General features: G+C 46.6%; 1 protein-coding gene across 3 annotated transcripts in view; it reads left to right on the top strand.

Moving 5' to 3' along the window:
- The window catches only part of WDR93 (WD repeat domain 93), a 52,714-nt gene that overhangs the window by 38,686 nt on the left and 721 nt on the right, over positions 1-13,307 (top strand). Inside the window, exons 15-16 of one of the 3 annotated variants that reach the window (XM_057719820.1) lie at positions 3,679-3,835; positions 4,192-4,393. In XM_057719820.1, coding sequence (XP_057575803.1) covers positions 3,679-3,835; positions 4,192-4,393 — 359 coding nt within the window. Of the gene's footprint in view, positions 1-3,678; positions 4,425-13,307 lie in introns of those variants that run through there. The other 2 variants (XM_057719823.1, XM_057719821.1) reach the window with 2 other exon arrangements.

Below are 13,307 nucleotides of genomic sequence, written 5' to 3'. Positions count from 1 at the left end.
ATACGGAGGAGAAAGCTCCTGCCCTTATGGAGCTCACAATTCAGTTGGGAAGACAGGCGAGCCCCCAAGCAGCTGCCCCAGAACCTGAGAAAGGCTGTGATACATCATGCAAAGGATGCTGTGGAACCAAGAGAGGGGTCTCCTAACTCAGCCTGCAGAAGTTGGTGGGGGGCAGGGAAGATGCTTCCTGGAGGAAGTGAGGGACAGCTGAGCCATGGGCGCTAAGAGGGCAGCACCATGGAGGTGAGAGAACCCTGTGTCCTGGGCCCAGCAGGAAGTGCAATGAGCTGCAGGATCAGACTTCTGTGCTGTGTGAAGGGGGAGGAGGCTGGGGGGTGGGGGCAGAGGGGCCTTTGTCTGGGATGGAGCTTGAATCTTAGAGAGGAGTTGGAGCCAGGGAGCCACGTGTTCAGAGCAGGGTGGCGAATGGAGTGGTGTTACTAGGAGACTCAGGGCTGCCTGGGCTGCAGCCAAAGGACAGGGAGGCACTGAGGCTGATCCGGGCTTGTGGAGCTGATTCTCTAATCCCTGCAGGGCCGCTGAAGGAAACACAGGCCTTGAGGGAAAGTCTGTGTTTCCCAGTGTGGCCCTGCCAGGGGTGAGGGGCCCATAGGACCCCCAAAGGAGGCTCTGAGAGAGCCCAGGGCTGAAAGTGTAGATTCTGTGCTCAGCAGCCGGTTAGTGGTGGTTAAAGCCATGGGAACCAGCATGCTAGTCAGAGCAAGGAGATGAGTAGAGAAGAGGTTCCCAGGGGACTACCATCGCTTATAGGACAGGGAGCTCGGACACCAGAACGACCGCAAGGAGCCGGACATAACCGCGCCTCTGCAACAGGCAGTGGAGAGACGCCCGTGGGCCACCTAAGGCGCTCAGGGATAACAAGCACCCTCAGGCACTCGGGCGGGGCTATATTAAAACCCCTTGGAACGCAGGCAGCAGGGAGGCTGCCGAGGAAAACAACAACAACAACAAAAAAAACCCGAGAGAGGCCCAACTCTAAGACTTTCTGTTTACACCTGAGCCACCAGCGTCCCTCTGCAACAGGCACCTCCAAGCCCGACTGAAACAACAGTGTGCCACTGCTCACTCACTCCCAGGAGAAGGAGCCACTATTGTACCCTCTCCCTCCCCACACACCGATGCTTACAGGTGAAAAATAAAGGAACCTCTGCTGGTCATAGAATAGTGCAAAAAAAAAACCCAAGGCGAGGAGAAGGACACTTACAGCTGAGACTCTAAGGAAACAGAAATAGTAGTATCAATTCCTATTGAACTGGTCCATTCTGGGATCAGTTCTGGATTTATTTATTTTTATTTATTTTTTTCTTTTTTTTTCTTTTTCTCTCTTTTTTTTTTTTTCTTTATTAAATACGATCTTAGCCCTAAGGGATCTACAAGTTTTATAACATAATTTTTTAATGATATTTTTTATTCTTTTTTTTTTTTTTTTGCCTTTTTATATACTTCTATATCTAGCTAAGTTTTTGGTAGTACGGACAATATATCTCTCATACTTTCCTTTCATCCCTATCTTTTATACATTTCTATTCCTTTCTTTTTATTTGCATATTTCCAACCACACTATGCTCTTCTGTTCCCCTTTCTTCCAGCCATTTTAAGTTTATTTTATCTTAACATACTTATAAGCAACACTATCGATCTGCTCAGACTCCTTGCTCTATTCTTCAGATGACACACCGCCTTGGTATTTAATATTAGGTTTTTGTCTTTATCTTAGTTCTTAGTACAGTGGTCTAATTTCATTCTGAGAATCTCCATTCTCTCTGATGGTACTCTGGCTCTTTTCTATATTTGATCCTAGCTTACAAAATCTCCCTGGATTAGTGTTTGTATGTGTAAGGTGTTATTTGTTTGTTTGTTTGCTTTTGCTTTTGTCTCTGATTTGTTCTGTTTCAGTTGTCAATTTCTGTTGGGTTTCTCTTTGAATATCTGATAGCACACTGGGGTTCTGTCAGGTCTTTCTAGAGCCTTATGTCCTAATGGATTCAGTAATTGTGTGTCTTATACATGTATGTGTTTCCTAGACTTAATATTTGTTTAATCCAATACTTGGACATTAGTCTGAGGCTTGGACAGTCTTCTATAAACACCTCTATCACCAGGACAAGCAACCCCAAAAGTTTGGACAACCATGAGGAAACAAAGAAACACCATGCAGGCAAAGGAGCAGGAAAAAAACCCACAAGACCAAATAAATGAGGAGGAAATCGGAAAAATGCCTGAAAAAGAATTCAGAGTAATGATAGTAAAAATGATACAAAATCTCAATAACAAAATAGACAAAGTACAAGAAACAGTTCATAAGAACTCAGAAAAACAAACAGCAATGGATAACAAAATAACTGAAATTAAAAATACTCTAGATGCTATAACCAGCAGAATGACTGAGGCAGAAGAACGAATAAGTGAGTTGGAAGATAGAATGGGGGAAATAACTGCCACAGAGCAGGAAAAAGAAAAAAGAATAAAAAGAATAGAAGACAGTCTCAGAGACCTCAGTGATAACATTAAGCGTACCAACATTCGAATTATAGGCATCCCAGAAGAAGAAGAAAACAAGAAAGGGTCTGAGAAAATATTTGAAGAGGTTATAGTGGAAAACTTCCCCAACATGGGAAAGGAAATAATTAACCAAATCCAAGAAGCACAGAGAGTCCCATACAGAATAAACCCAAGGAGAAATACACCAAGACACATATTAATCAAACTAACGACAATTAAACACAAAGAAAAAATATTAAAAGCAGCAAGAGAAAAGCAACAAACAACATATAAGGGAAAACCCATAAGGATAACAGCTGACCTTTCTACAGAAACTCTGCAGGCCAGAAGAGAATGGCAGGATATACTGAAAGTCCTGAAAGAGAGAAACCTACAGCCAAGAATACTCTACCCAGCAAGAATCTCATTCAGATTTGAGGGAGAAATCAAAAGCTTTCCAGACAAGGACAGGGAAAGTGAGCTCACGAAGTGACGGACAGGGGCACCTCAGGAAAACCGGGGGGGGGGGGCGGGGGGGGGGGCTCCTGGAAGCTCAGGGAGGAGAGCTTGAAGAAAGCGAGAGCACAGTGTCCTGTGAGGAGGAGAAACCGAGTACTTTGTGGAGACCAGTGTCCTTGGCGAGAGGGACAGCAGGGGAGGGGAGGGCTGTGGGGGGGAGTTGGCGAGGAGAGACTCTCTCAGAGGTTTGAGTGTGTGGCAGCGGGAAGAGGACGTAGGGTCAAGGGTTTTTTTTAAAGATAGATAGTGGTGAGTTTCATATGTCCATCTACAGAGAGGAAAGAGCCCAGGCAGGAGAGAGGCCTCAGCTCCATCTCAGGGGAGGAGGGGCCATTGGCTTGAAGAGTCCCAGAGGAGGTGGGAGGAAAGGGTATCGCACAGAAGTGAATCCTGGCTGCGTGGCGGGGGAAGTAGCAAGAGAAGCAGGGCCAAGGGTGGAAGGACGGCCCGGGATCAGACACAGCCCTGAGGCGGGCTGGCTGCTGCTGGCGGCGCCATAGGAGCGAGCACACCCAGTTCTGCTGGACCCAGAGGCTGGGTGCCCAAGAGTGAATACATTCTCCATTTGTTTTCTTATTTCTAGCTGCTCTTTTTATTTCACACTGGGGTGAGTGACAGAGCGGAGAAGTCCCCATTCACCATCTCTTTGCTTCCCAGGTGCTGATCTTTGCCAGCAATGGCTCTGTGAACCTCATGGACGTGGTCAAGCCGCAGATCGTCTGCGCCTTTGCTCCCCCCAGGTCCTACCACCTGGCGGTCCCCTGGAAGCCAGTGTTTGTCGTGTCTTTACACCACCCGTTTTTCCTGCTCCGAGGTATGGAAGGGGAACCATGAGGGCTGCTGCCCAGACCTGTGACCTGCTGACCATTTCTCCAACTTTCTGTCCTCTCACAAAGCATAGGGTGACCCCACCCAGCCTCCTCCCCACTCCTCGTCCCCTGCACCACAGGCCAGGACACTGCCGTGGAGTCCTCACTTGGCACTTAGGTAAAATGCCGGGCAAGGTCTCCTCTTTGGACTCCTGCTCCTGCAGATCAAGTGAGTCCCACACAGCTCAAGCCCAGTGATCCAGGCTTTGTGAGCAGAGAGCAGCCCCTCATGCCCCCTCGGACTGCAAGGCCCACGGAGAAAGCAATCACTATAACAGAACATGGTGTTCTCTCATCCCAGGAGACCATCCAGATGAAATTGGATCTGCCAGCCAAGCTGAGGACATCCCAAATTCTATTTTCTATTTTAATTTTGAGGCCTACCCACTTCTGGAAAACATCACAAGAAATTGCACCATTTCTCAAGCTAACATGTTGGATGACACGACCTTCCGCCAGGTGTTGACCTTGGAGGAAAGATGTGAGAATCTCTTCCAAAAGAGGTAGAGTTCTGCATCTTCATCCTGTCCCTGCACCTGGGGGTTGTCTCTGGACTAAGGAATTAGTGGTTTGCTTGATGGTAAGATCCTTTTAGCATTTAAATCCCATTCAGATTGGTAGAAAAGGAGTAATGAATTCAGGCTGGTAAAAAAAAAAAAGGCTGCAAGTTGCTGTTTTCTTCCTGTCAAGACTGTCTTTTCTTTTTGCTTTCTCAATTCTTTTTTTTTTTTTTAAAGTATATTTGGATTATCAGACACAGTCATCTAAGACAGGGGTTGGCAAACTACAGCCAAATTTGGCCCACTGCCCGTTTTTGTAAAGTGTCAGTGGAACCCGTCACGCCTACTGCTTTATGTCTCATCTACTTATGTAAGTGCTACAACAGCAGAGCTGAACAGCTGCAACAGAGACCCTATGACCTGTAAAGCCTAAATCATTTACTCTCTGGCCCTTTATAGAAAATGTTTGCCAGCCCCCGGTCTAAGACCCCTTTCCTCTCTCCATCATCCAGATAAACGGTTATGTGATACATCTCTCCTTTTCCCTTTTCGGTAACCCCCAGCCTTGTGGGGACTCTGCTTGTGTTCCTTCTGCTATAAAAGCATCATTAACGGTACTCAGTCCAGTCTGGGGAAGCAGGGGTCTCTTCTAATCCAACCACAACAGATTTCTAGGGGGTTACAAATTCTTGTTGACGATTTCTGCCGTGATCTGACCATACATGTCAGGTAGAAGAGGGTCATCAGTGGAGCCCTGGACTCTTGCCCCACCTGCCACTACAGAGCTGGGGGGCTTTGGTGGGCCCTCCCTGCCGGGGCCTCCGTGTCCTTCGAGGAATGACGTGAAATGGCTAAGATACTCAGATTTGAGTTCTGACTCTACCACTTACTAACTGGGAGACCTTGGGTGACTTACTTAGCCTCTCGGAGCCTCAGTTTCCTCAGTCATTCAAAAAATATTTATTGAGCACCTACGATGTGCCAGACTGTGTTCTGAACATTTCAATGATGCTTGATCTCCAGGCTTTGTAGATATTCAGTGAGAAAATATACGTAAAGGGCTAGGCACAGGGTGGTCGCTCAGTAAATGGCAGGTATGAAAATGGTGACGGGTCCCCTCTGAGTCAGCTCAGGGTCATGCCTGGGAGGACCATAAACATCACTGAGAGGTGGCACCGCAGCTCTCCTCCGTGACTGCATCTACTGCCGCATTCGGTTAGTACCTCATGGGGGGAAGCATCCCACCCACCAGGAGAGGAAGATGGTCCCTGGGTCTTGGGGGAGGAGGACAGTGAAGAAGGGATCAGTTGACACTTCCCCTGAGTAAAGATTTACCAAGAGTGCTCACCTATTCCTCACCTGCCGGTTTCTTATTTTGACCCTTGATGATGTGACTTCTTAGGAGATGCAGCTAAAGAATTTAAGAGTCAAGTATCATGATGTCAAGAAGTTACTTTTCAAGTTATTTGTAGATAGAGACAGAGAGAAAGAGAAAATGTTAACAACTGCTAAAACCCAGGAAAATATTTGTAGAGAGAGAGGGAAAGAGAGGGAGAGGAAATGCTAACTGGTGAATCTAGGTGAAGGCTCATTGTACTACTTGCAACTTTCCTGTAGGTTTGAAATTTTCCTAAATAAAAGATGGAGAGAGGTTATATTATTTACAGTATAATCCTGATTTTGAGTAAAAGAGAGAAGACTAGAAATGTACACACCACCAGTAACAGTAGTTATATTTGGGTAATGAAGCATGTGTGATTTTTTTCTCTGCATTTTTCCTCCTTGCAATTTTTCTACCAAACACATGCATGATTTTGGAAAATTTCAAATAATGGTTTAAAAAAAAAGTCAAGAGTATGAGGTTAGGTCGTGGCTGTAGTGGAGCCATTCTCCTGGGTTGGAAGTCATGGTGTGAAGCTTTCTGGTGCTCTTGCTTGACAAGGCTCAGAGAACTCGTCTAATGCGTGTATTTCCATTTCTGTCCTTTCTGTCTAACCCCCTTCTTCTACTGGCCTAGGAAGGGTGAGCCTCCCCACCTCACCCAAAAGCCAACTGGCTACCCTCCCTGTGGGAATGTGTTGCCGTAATAACTGCTACTCTGTGCACTGAGGCCAGATAGGAATATGGAGACAGAGATTTTGGAGGAAGAGAGAGATGGCTTTATTTTTCTGCCAGGCAGAAGGGAAGACACAGCAGGCTAGCGCCTCAAGAACTGTGCCCCCCCCCCCACTCCTTGGGAATCGGGCAAGATTTTATATGTGGGGCTTGCAGGCCGGGTAAATGATAAGAGTCCAGGTGGTGAGGATCTTTTCTTCTGCAAATTCATGACCAAAGCTGGCATCAGGCAGCGCAGCAACTGGGTCTTGTGTCCCTGAAGTTATCGCCCATGAGCTTCTTTCTGAAATGAAGAGTGCTACAAAGGAGTGTAGCAGGGGGGAAGAAATGCCAGGTGCAAAGTGTAATTTGTATGGAGCCAGAGAGTAATCAGCTTTGTGAAGGACAAGTCTAGCTACAAGTGTTTGTTAGTAGTAAGAGCTAAAGACTAACCAAGATTGTTTAACTCTTTCAGTCCAGGTTATCTTTCTCCTCTAGCCTGTTTGAAATTCTCTTTGTTTTCCTTGCTCTCAAGAGGAAAAAGAACAATCCCTTCTATTTGCATTGCAACAAATGGACCACAGGCCAGCAGCTCCAGCTCCAGGCGGCTCACGTCCTGCCTGGCAGCTGAGGGCCGGAGCAACTCAGGACATCTCAGCCCCTCACTGACATTTCCCTCCCTCAACCAGGGTGCCAGGTGGACATTACCACTCAGACACCTGCTGAACCCCGCTCAGCCCAATAAGGTTGCTTCACATGTAGAACTACTACCATAACAGAGTAATTACCCCCCGGGAGTAAAAAAATGTTATTCATTATTTCTGAGATTATATATATATATATATATATATATATATATATATGCAGTTGTAGAAATTGGGGAAACAGGACAATACAAAGAAGAAAATTTAAATAACCCATAACCCATCCCCCCAAATCCCAGCACAGCCATTAATGTGTTAGTATGTCTCCTTATGTTTTTATCCTTAGCATTTTTACTAAATTGAGATTGTGTTCACTTTTTTAATCTGGCTTTATGTCACTCCAGAATACAACTTCATGACTTTTTAATTTTAAGAAAAACTTCCTTGTCACTATGGTTTTTAATGTCTATGTAATTTCCATGGCAAGGGTGTCTATAACATCCTTCTACACCCAGCTGTGGTTGGGTCTGCTTTCATGAGAAGACAGTCCCTTCTGCCCTGACCTCCTCTAGTCTCTGTAACCCCAGAGACCCATCCTGGCCAGTGGGAATGGGAGGATCTCCTCCACCTCCCTGTTCCCAACTGTCTCTCTTCCCTGTCAACACAGCTTAGCCCCCAGGTCCCACACCCCAGCCCCTCCCTGGAGGGACCCTAGTGGCTGGGTGGGATGGGGGGGGACTGCCTCCCAGGGAACCTTCTGCAGAGAAGAGGGGTGGAGTCAGCAGGGCTGACCAGGTGCGGTGCTGGGGGCCAGGGCAGGGCTCAGGGCTGAAGGGGCAGTGGGAGCTTGGGGAAGGGGAAAGCTCAGGATGTCTCCCGGGGTCCAAGGACCCAGCAGGAGCCGGGAGGGGTTTCATGATGTGGCTGGGGCAGGCCTAGCTTGAAGGGACATTTATTAGGATCTGATCATAGTATTCAAATCACATCCCTCATGGCAACCCATTTTGTGAATTGGTCCCATAGATAAATTAGGAAATATTGATTTAAAGAAGGCTTTTCCTGTTCTCCTTGCTCTGAGGTCTGACATCTGGAGCTTTTCCAGAGTACCCCACCTCCAACATTTTAGTGTGTTAAATATACAGCAGCTTTGAAAAAAGTCAGTAAACATCCATATACCCACAACCTAGATTCTGTCATTAATATTTTACTATCATTGTTTCTCCCACATAACCATATATGTCCAAGGATTTTAATCTTATTTTTTTTCCCCTATTTACTCCTTGTGTCTGAAACAGTTTCCACTGGCCCTAAAACTAGGTGAAACTTTAAGGCAATGTGGCAATACATTCAGAGTTTCAAACTCGCAACAGTCTGTCCAAATTGTTTTCGCAAAACCTGCACTTGGGACTTTTATAAATAACCAGTGTGAAATGGAGCCTGCCTTTAGGACTTAGAAAGCAGGCCAGTTAGCACCCAGCGTGCACTCCCCACCCCCGCAGGCTGGCTTCTGCTACCATCCAGCCTGGGCCTCCAGGGCACCATTTCCATCTGGCTCCACTCCCCGTTGTAGCATCTGCCATCTCGGCTGGGTCAGGCTTTTGATCACAAGACAGAAATTTCAGAACACAGGAAGCTGACAGAAACAAAGGGCCTCTCTCTCTCCCCCTGCCCCCTTTATTCCCTATGGGGAAGCAGAAGGTGGGCTTCTGGCCTGACCCAACAATTCCAGGTCCACAGGACACATGCCCCCTTGCTGAGGGGTTGGGCAGGCCCTGTGTGGACACCAGGTGACATTTCCCTTGAGGGTGGAGAAGGAATATACCCTTCCCCGAGCCCCCCCCCCCCCCCCCCCCGCCACGGTTTTACTATCCCTGGGAGGGAAATTGTGGGCCTATCCTAACCTTCCTTTGCCTTTTTTGAGAAAAAGGGACGAATCCCTGGAAAATTATTTATAGACTCATAGACCCCAAATGTGCATGCCGTCAGGCTACTGGAATTCAGAGGTTTTGTGCAAGGCCTTATAGATGTTCTGTCTCCTCTCCCACTTTGCAGATGGACAGTCTTTTTGGAAGACAGATACACACACATTGCTTCAAAACAGTAGACAACAGTCACATTTGTTGTGCCATCATGGGAAGGAAAACCCTTTTTTGCTGATGATAGAGGGAGGGTGTCTCAGGCTCCAGAGAGGGCTTTCCTCAGGGGGCTCCTGGCAGTTAGTACCCAGCCCCAGATGAACAGGCATCCTCCCCATCCCTCCTCACCGCTGAGCGCTGACTGCCAAGGGGAACCACACTGCAGAGACCCTGGTACCACGCAGGGTGCCCCACCCAGCTTCCACCTGCTCCCTACACGGCAGGTGGCTCCTACCACCCCTATCCTTGCCGTTGGCCGACAGCCTCGCCTCCCACTTCCCAGAGCACATGGTCCCTTGGCTGCCCACTCACCTGGGTCTCCCAGTCATCCCCCACCCCGAAAACCTGTCTCCCTCCTGATTCAGAGAAAGAGGCATCCTGCTCATACCCAAGGCCATCTCCTCCCCCAGGACACCCAGACCTTCTTGTCCATCCAGTTGGTGATCTCTTCTGCTCCACTGTCCTAACCACAGGCATGTGTCCTCACCATGTTCCCGTGTTAGAAAAAAAGCAAGCGCCTCCCCAGTTCTGCAGCCCTCTTATTTCTCCTCTCCCCAGGCCCCAGCTTCCAGCAGTCAGTCCACACCCCACTCTTGTGCCCTCTTCTCTCATCTGTGCCCCAGCCCACTGCAGACTCACCACGAGTGTCCGTCTGGCCCCACTTTCCCAGCCAACATTCTCACACAGTCATTTTTGTGAGTTTTTCCTAATATTTCTGTAGGGTAAATTAGAGGTGGACTTTCAAAGTTATGGAGTAGGCATGTTTGAACTGGGATAGTCGTAGCCACCGGCCCTCCAGAGACAGTAGATTCACTCTGCGTCCTTACCCCTTCCCCATGCTGGCCAAGAAATGAGGGACAAAAATTGATAGCTCATTACTATTTTAATTTGGAAATTAAGGAGGTTGAGCATCTTTATGTTACATCTATTGTATGTTTCTCTTTTTCCTTCTGTGACTTGACCTGGGTCTTTTTCTTATGGGTGAGTTCATTTTCTTCTGATTTTAAGAGTTCTTTGTTAATATGTTGTGAATAATTTTTCCTGGTTTGTCTTTGGATAGGAGTAATGTTGGTTGCTTGTTTAGCCAAACAGAAGCTGTGTAGCGGGATGTTTTCATCTTCTTCCTTAGGTTGGCTGAGGGGTGGTTGTCAAGAGCCTCAAATTCAGGGTGCAAGTCTGCAGTGCAGTGGGGCAGGGGGAGACGGAGGGCCTCTGGCTGTGTGGCGGGGCAGGCCTCAGTGTCCTTATATGTAAAACAGTGATGGTCATATCTCCTTATAGGACTGCCTGGCATGTTTAGTAAAGGTTAGCCATTATTTATTACCAGATCATAGAGAAAGCCTTTCTACACACCAACATTATATTTTAAAAGTCACCCACGTTTCCTTTGAACAGATTAATGGCTCTATTTTTGGTCCTCCTTTTAAAACTTGCCCTAGTTCCATCTATGCACTGCCTCCTGGCTGGTCGCTCACTGATTCCATGCTGTCCTCCTCCCTCCCCCCAGCAATTTTACTTCCACTTATTTAGCAGCAGCAACATTATTATTATAATTAACTTTTATGGGGACTCTCCTACACTGTTGGTGGGAATGTAAATTGGTGCAGCCAACAGTTTGGAGGTTCCTCAGAAAACTAAAAATTACCATATGATCCAGCAGTTCCACTCCTGGGCATATATCTGGACAAAGCTATAATTCCAAAAGATATATGCACCCATGTTCATAGCAACACTTTTCACAATAGCCAAAACATGGAAACAACCTAAATGTTCATTGATAGGTGAATGGATAAAGAAGATGTGGTGTGTATATATATACATACACACACACACACACACACACACACACACACACAATGGAATACTATTCAGTCATAAAAAAGAACGAAATAATGCCATTGGCAGCAACATGGATACAGCTAGAGATTATCATACTAAGTGAAGTAAGTCAGAAAGAGAAAGACAAATACCATATGGTATCACTTATATGTGGAATCTAAAATATGACACAAATGAACCTACCTATGAAACAGAAACAGAATTATGGACATAGCGAACAGACTGGTAGTTGCCAAGGGGGAGAGGGTTGGGGGAAGGGGTGTGTGGGAGGTTGAGGTTAGCAGATGTAAGCTTTTATATATAGAATGGATAAACAACAAGGTCCTACTGTATAGCACAGAGAACTATATTGAATATCCTATGATAGGAGGACTTCCTAGGTGGCACAGTGGTAAAGAATCCTCCTGCCAAAGCAGGGGACACGGGTTCGAGCCCTGCCCTGGGAAGATTCCACATGCCACAGAGCAACTAAGCCCGTGCGCCACAACTATTGAGCCTGTGCTCTGGAGCCCGTGAGCCACAACTACTGAGCCCATGTGCCACAACTATTGAAGCCCACGCACCTAGGGCCCGTGCTCCACAACAAGAGAAGCCACTACAGTGAGGATCCTGCGCACTGCAACGAAGAGTAGCCCTCGCTCGCAGCAACTAGAGAAAGCCCGTGTGCAGCAACGAAGACCCAATGCAGCCAATAAATAAATAAAATAAGTTAATTAAAAAAAAATCCTATGATAAGGACTTTCCTGGTGGTCCAGTGGGTAAGACTGCATGCTCCCAGTGCAGGGGGCCCAGGTTTGATCCCTGGTCAGGGAACTAGATCCGCATGCATGCTGCAACTAAGACCCAGTGCAGCCAAAATAAATAAATAAATACTTAAAAAAATATCCTATGATCAAACCATGATGGAAAAAAATATATAAAAAAAGAATGTGTGTGTGTATATATATATACACATATATATGTATAACTGATTCACTTTGCTGTACAGCAATTATTAACATTGTAAATCAACTATACTTCAATTTTTAAAAATGAAAAAAATGAACCTTTACTGAGGACCTACTGTGCGCCAGGTACTATGCTCTGTGGCACATCTTGTTTCTGACTATGGTTATTATTATCCCCGCGGTACAGCAAGGAAGACAGAGATCAAATCGCCCGTCCAAGGTCACCATCTTATAAGTGAAGGAGCTGTGCTTGCACACAAGCAGTGAGGGGGCAAGGCCTGAGTTTCTCACCTGCTCACCCTCCGCCTGCCCCCTGCCTGTCCACATGCATGCGCGCGCGCGCACACACACACAGACAGACACACACACACACACACACATACTGCACAAGGAGACTGGAAACTCCAAGTGTCAGCAACAGGGAAAGAGAGTGAGGCAGATCTGTGTGCCTCCCGGAAGCAATTGCTAGGATATACTTTCAGTGAAAAAGGCAGACAGCACAACAGTGTGTTGCACAGTTTCATTTAAGTTTAAAAAGAGATTATATTCATGTTTGTACTTGTGTGTGCAAACAGTATTCAAGGATTTACAAGGAGCTGTTAATTACAGTTGCTTTGAGAACAGAAAAATAAGGATCTGAGGTGAGAAGATTTAATTGTATACCCACTTGTATCCTTGATTTTTTTTTTAAAGCAAAGCATAGGTTACTTCTTTAAGTTTAAAAAAAAAAATGCTTTAATGCACTGAGTACCAGACATCTCCATGTGACTGTCCCACAGGCAGAGCCGCAAAACAAACCCAGAGCTGTGGTCCTTGTCTTTCCCCCCAAAAGTGTCCCTCCTCCCTTTTGCCCTAAGCTTTTAAACATCGTCCACTCACTCAGGCACCGGAGGTGGAAAGCTTGGCGGCAGCCTGAACCCCCTCCCTAGAACAAAAGCCTCCTCCTGCCTGCTCGCATTGGCCAGCTGCACATTGCAGAATGTGGGGTGGTCCGGGGCTTCTCTGATTCTTCCACACTGACTACGCATTTATTTGTTATTTTTTAAAAACCTATTAAAAAAAAAAACCTCAACTCAAAAATCTTATCTTCTGAGCGCGCTCCCCAGGCAGGTAGTGCTCCTGTCTGCACTTTACCTCTATTGCTCTTAAATGCCTCCTATTACAGATGTTCTTATCCTCTTGTCCGCCTTATTAAACTGGGGCAAGGGGGCAGCTGTTTTAGTCACTTTGATCTTTCCAGCACGTCCACCAGTGCTGG

Source organism: Hippopotamus amphibius, chromosome 2, assembly GCF_030028045.1.
Source record: "Hippopotamus amphibius kiboko isolate mHipAmp2 chromosome 2, mHipAmp2.hap2, whole genome shotgun sequence".
Lineage (NCBI taxonomy): Eukaryota > Metazoa > Chordata > Mammalia > Artiodactyla > Hippopotamidae > Hippopotamus > Hippopotamus amphibius.
This window is presented reverse-complemented; position numbering and strand designations above follow the sequence as displayed.